Source organism: Squalius cephalus (genome assembly GCF_949319135.1).
Source record: "Squalius cephalus genome assembly, chromosome: 20".
Taxonomy (NCBI): domain Eukaryota; kingdom Metazoa; phylum Chordata; class Actinopteri; order Cypriniformes; family Leuciscidae; genus Squalius; species Squalius cephalus.
The window spans coordinates 35,768,859-35,774,858 of NC_137141.1; the positions used below are offsets into that span (position 1 = coordinate 35,768,859).

Below are 6,000 nucleotides of genomic sequence, written 5' to 3' on the forward strand. Positions count from 1 at the left end.
TAGTTGAAAAGGTAATCTGATTACGCAACATGAGTTCCCCGACGCTGTGTTGAGACGCTGTGTGTGTCCTCTGGCCTGCAGATCCGTGAGGTGTGGAACTCGTACGAGCTCGATCTGGTCAACTATCAGAACAAGTGCCGTCTGATTCGTGGATGGGACGACCTGTTCAACCGGGTCAAGGAGCACATCAACAGCGTGTCTGCCATGAAGCTCTCCCCGTACTACAAGGTAACTCTGACTCCAGCTCGTCGTTCCAGCGTTCCCACTCTCGGTACGGCTGGGAATCTTCTGCAATCCCGCGACTCGACTCGATTCAGATCGATTCTTTGGGTCATGATTCGATTCCAAAGTTCAATTCAATATAGAATTGAAATGTGACTCTAAATGGCGAATGGAACCGCAGAGAAATGAACAGCATCTGCTAGCCGCGTCTGCGCTCTGATAGCGCTGGTTTCTCCGCGGGTGATCACATGACTTGTGTTTGTTTGGAATTATATGATATTTGTATTTTTGTAATTTTATTTTTGCCATGAAATCAGCTTTGAATGCTGACATGGCATTAAATAAAATAATCTGAATCTGTTTGCTTGGATGTATTGTATTTGTATGATGTTTGTAGTTTTGTAAGAGCGTCTCAGGCCTGGCGCTAGATAACCCGATCTCTCTCGTCAGGTGTTCGAGGAGGACGCTCTGAGCTGGGAGGACAAACTCAACCGCATCATGGCGCTGTTCGACGTGTGGATCGACGTGCAGCGCCGCTGGGTTTACCTGGAGGGCATCTTCACCGGCAGCGCAGACATCAAACACCTGCTCCCCGTGGAGACCCAGCGCTTCCAGAGGTCAGAGGTCAAACACAGCCATTACACCAGTGTGCTGCAGATCTCAGGCTGCGGACTGAACATGTGACCCGTGTGTTTACAGCATCAGCACAGAGTTTCTGGCTCTGATGAAGAAGGTGACCAAGTCTCCTCTGGTCATGGACGTCCTGAACATCCAGGGGGTTCAGAGGTCGCTGGAGAGACTGGCTGATCTGCTGGGAAAGATCCAGAAGGCACTGGGAGAATATCTGGAGAGAGAGCGCTCGTCTTTCCCCAGGTCAGCCGTTCAGTAGACGAGAGGATCATGGGAATGAAACCCAGCAGAGAACAGATGATCGTTAGTTTAGTTTGGGTTTGATTAGTGTTCACTTTAGCCAGAACTGAGGGGAGGGTTCGGGACGCACCGATATGGACATTTTGGCCAATACCGATAATTCTTTATATTTGAAAGCCGGTGTATTGGCCGATAAATCTAAATACAAATGATTACAAAAACAAAAGTCTCACCATTAAAACCCATGACTCAAACAAACACAAAGTTCCCAGACGTCTCATCAACCTAAGCCTGACTAAACACAAACAGGACCGGTTGGCTAAATGAACTGAAGGTCATGTGACGCAGGACTGAAGGCAGCTGACAGAGTGAGCGCTAGTTAAAGTGATGTCTAGGAAGGGTTAGCCGACGAGTTAGGGACACAGAAACTGCTTTCAGAATTGTGCATTAATAGTTATTGCTCTGCAAATATATTGGTTGTGTCGCCATGTCCCGCTAACGTTAAACGCTCGCTGCTGTGTCCTGCAGGTTCTACTTCGTGGGCGATGAAGATCTGCTGGAGATCATCGGCAACAGTAAGAACGTGGCCAAGCTGCAGAAGCACTTCAAGAAGATGTTCGCGGGAGTGTCCAGCATCCTTCTGAACGAGGACAGCACCGAGGTCCTGGGCATCTCGTCCCGCGAGGGAGAGGAGGTGCGCGCGTGCTAGCCCACACATGACTAGCCTGTTCAGATAGTGCTTTATTCAGATCCTTCCCCTCACGGGTCAAAGTGACCCGAAGCCCTAAGATTATACTTCACTTTATTTGTCCAGAAGAAAGCTCATTTCATTTCATTTTTTAATGCAGTTTTATTTTTTTATTTACCTTTTAAAGTACTAGATTTGATCAAGAAATAATATTAATTTAGAAACATTCCTCACAATCTTTCAACTTAAATTCAGAATAACTCAATTTCATGCATAACTCTTTTATTTCAGCTCTAAATATCTTACATTGGGAGTCTTTGCCGATCTCTTGAGGAATATAATAATATAAGATGATATTTCATGACTCTAGATGGCTTTATATCTCTATATGGAGTAAACGAGCTGTTCCTCTGGGTCCTAAAGTCAGTTCTCTTCAGAAATCATTCAGATGCACATGTAGACATTATAAAATAATTTTTTGGTGAAGTTTTAGCATTTTTAGTTTAAATTTTGAGCATTTTTATCTTTTTCTGTGTGTACTGAAGCATTCCTCACATTCCATTAATTCCTGAGGGGTCAGCTTGAGCCGAGAGGGAAGGATTTGTTACTTTTTTTTAAATTTCAACCACAAAACTCCCCGAATCCATAAAAAAAAATTGTTTTTGTGTGTGTATTCATGTTTCAAGTGCGACAAAAGTCCTGTGGTCTTAGACCCTCCGATGAACACTCAAAGTTCTTTAAAAAAACGAGTTTGGGGTGAAAGTGTCCCGAGGGGAGGACGAGTAAAGCTCTCAGTGATGATCCGCTCAGTGTTCGGCTCAGGCCCGCTCAGTGCTGTGCTGCTGTGTCCAGGTGTTCTACAAGACTGCCGTGTCCATCACGGAGCATCCGAAGATCAACGAGTGGCTGACGCTGGTGGAGCGCGAGATGCGTGTGACGCTAGCTAAGCTGCTAGCCGAGTCCGTGACGGAGGTGGCCGCCTTCAACAAGGGCAGCGGCATCGACCTGAGCACATACCTAAGCTGGATCGACCGATACCAGGTGACCTCACGACACATGACCTCTGAACCCGTCTCTGCTGCGTTCACACTGTCAGTCCACATACGGTTATTTGTGAATCCGATTGGAATCTGAGATTATTGACGTCCACACTGAGTGTAGTGTTTACATGAACGCTAATCATGTGATCGGGGTGATGTGCGCGTCTATATGTCACAAGACATGACATGCGCTCACTGCACGAATATTCAGAGTTTCACGATATTTGCGCATAATAGCTATTCTCCTACATGGGTTCTTTATTTGTTTTAAGCTTATTTTATTTGAGCTAATTCTGATCTGATTCCAATCGGATATGCACAATAATCGGATTTGGACTGACTGAACGTAGCCTGAGACGCGGCCGGCGTCTAAATGACCTCTAAACCCCGCCTCCGCTGCGTTCAGGCCCAGCTGGTGGTTCTGTCGACCCAGATCGACTGGTCCGAGAACGTGGAGAACGCGCTGACCACGATCGCCGGCGCCGAGAACATGGACCCGCTTCAGGCCGTGCTAGTGAACGTGGAGGCGACGCTAAACCTGCTAGCGGACACCGTCCTGATGGAGCAGCCGCCGCTGCGCAGGAGGAAGCTGGAGCATCTGGTGAGTGTGTGTGTGTGTGTGTGTGTGTGTGTGTGTCGCATTATTTAATGAGTTATAGAATTTTTCTTCAATATCGTGCAGTCCACATATATATATATGTATACACTCACCTAAAGGATTATTAGGAACACCTGTTCAATTTCTCATTAATGCAATTATCTAATCAACCAATCACATGGCAGTTGCTTCAGTGCATTTAGGGGTGTGGTCCTGGTCAAGACAATCTCCTGAACTCCAAACTGAATGTCAGAATGGGAAAGAAAGGTGATTTAAGCAATTTTGAGCGTGGCATGGTTGTTGGTGCCAGACGGGCCGGTCTGAGTATTTCACAATCTGCTCAGTTACTGGGATTTTCACACACAACCATTTCTAGGGTTTACAAAGAATGGTGTGAAAAGGGAAAAACATCCAGAATGCGGCAGTCCTGTGGGCGAAAATGCCTTGTTGATGCTAGAGGTCAGAGGAGAATGGGCCGACTGATTCAAGCTGATAGAAGAGCAACTTTGACTGAAATAACCACTCGTTACAACCGAGGTATGCAGCAAAGCATTTGTGAAGCCACAACACGCACAACCTTGAGGCGGATGGGCTACAACAGCAGAAGACCCCACCGGGTACCACTCATCTCCACTACAAATAGGAAAAAGAGGCTACAATTTGCACGAGCTCACCAAAATTGGACAGTTGAAGACTGGAAAAATGTTGCCTGGTCTGATGAGTCTCGATTTCTGTTGAGACATTCAGATGGTAGAGTCAGAATTTGGCGTAAACAGAATGAGAACATGGATCCATCATGCCTTGTTACCACTGTGCAGGCTGGTGGTGGTGGTGTAATGGTGTGGGGGATGTTTTCTTGGCACACTTTAGGCCCCTTAGTGCCAATTGGGCATCGTTTAAATGCCACGGCCTACCTGAGCATTGTTTCTGACCATGTCCATCCCTTTATGACCACCATGTACCCATCCTCTGATGGCTACTTCCAGCAGGATAATGCACCATGTCACAAAGCTCGAATCATTTCAAATTGGTTTCTTGAACATGACAATGAGTTCACTGTACTAAAATGGCCCCCACAGTCACCAGATCTCAACCCAATAGAGCATCTTTGGGATGTGGTGGAACGGGAGCTTCGTGCCCTGGATGTGCATCCCACAAATCTCCATCAACTGCAAGATGCTATCCTATCAATATGGGCCAACATTTCTAAAGAATGCTTTCAGCACCTTGTTGAATCAATGCCACGTAGAATTAAGGCAGTTCTGAAGGCGAAAGGGGGTCAAACACAGTATTAGTATGGTGTTCCTAATAATCCTTTAGGTGAGTGTGTGTGTATATATATATATATATATATAAATACCTCTGATGCAAAAGCCACAAAAAGTCAAAAATGAGATGATAATGATCTATGGATGGATGTATAGATCTACAGATATGGAGTTATAACAGTAATGTAAATGTGTTGTAACTTGTATTTTCAAACTTTGGCTCATGGGAACTGAAAGCACACCTGTGTTTCCTCCTAGATCACGGAGCTGGTGCACCAGAGGGACGTGACCCGAGCGCTGATCCGCAACAAGATCGACAACCCGAAGTCGTTCGAGTGGCTCAGTCAGATGCGCTTCTACTTCGACCCGAAGCAGACGGACGTCCTGCAGCAGCTCTCCATCCAGATGGCCAACGCCAAGTTCAACTACGGCTTCGAGTACCTGGGCGTGCAGGACAAGCTAGTGCAGACGCCGCTAACGGACCGCTGCTACCTGACCATGACCCAGGCGCTGGAGGCCCGGCTCGGGGGGTCGCCCTTCGGTCAGTGCGCGCCAGTTCACTGCAGATTGCGCTATTAGAAACTGCGAATTGAAAATACGGCCAATGGAAATGCGTCAATTTCACAAAAACTCCCATATATGGCAAACAAGTGTTTCCGCTCGCATGAGGAGTTTCAGGCTATCCGACAAATGAATATTTCACAAAACTGCAATGGAAACAGTTTTTACAGCATCACCTGACGTAGGTAAAGATCATTCTGAAAGAAGGCGCGGTATTGGGCAGAAGACGAGATCTTTATTAAACATTAAAAAGACAACTGAAACCCGTCTCTTCCGTGAGCACTTACCCTTCCCTTTAAACCCTCGCTCATCGGCTTGTGCTACTCCGAACAATGCCTGACCTTCGCGTTTCGTGTTAGCACTTCTTGTGTTCTTGCCTCTTCACGATGACTCGCTTAATTTAGTCCTAATGTGTAAGTCGCTTTGGACAAAAGCATCTACTAAATGTAAATGTAAACTCCTAAAAGACTAAAGTGCAGGAACACTGGGTTCTAGACCTCAGAGAGATGACTGACCCAGAGCCTGAAGCAGAGCGGAGTGAGGAACTGTTAGCGCCCGCGTCTCCTGCGATGATGCTAGTGCGGCGGCCGGGATATACGTGAACTCGCCGACATCCGGTGCCATGATTTTTGGAATTGGAGAAAAAATGATGTTTTAGTCACATGACATCGGTTAATGGAAACGCCGTCATTTCACAAGAGTTTTATCGACGTTTAGAAAATATCGCAAAAGTTTTGCGCAAATCTGTAATGT

General features: G+C 46.4%; 1 protein-coding gene across 2 annotated transcripts in view; it reads left to right on the forward strand.

Annotated features, from left to right (window-relative positions):
- The window catches only part of dync1h1 (dynein, cytoplasmic 1, heavy chain 1), an 82,848-nt gene that overhangs the window by 17,376 nt on the left and 59,472 nt on the right, over positions 1-6,000 (forward strand). For both annotated transcript variants that reach the window (XM_079852982.1, XM_079852983.1), the window contains exons 21-27: positions 82-228; positions 673-839; positions 922-1,095; positions 1,621-1,786; positions 2,633-2,821; positions 3,227-3,421; positions 4,945-5,227. In XM_079852982.1, coding sequence (XP_079709108.1) covers positions 82-228; positions 673-839; positions 922-1,095; positions 1,621-1,786; positions 2,633-2,821; positions 3,227-3,421; positions 4,945-5,227 — 1,321 coding nt within the window. The remainder of the gene's footprint in view (positions 1-81; positions 229-672; positions 840-921; positions 1,096-1,620; positions 1,787-2,632; positions 2,822-3,226; positions 3,422-4,944; positions 5,228-6,000) is intronic.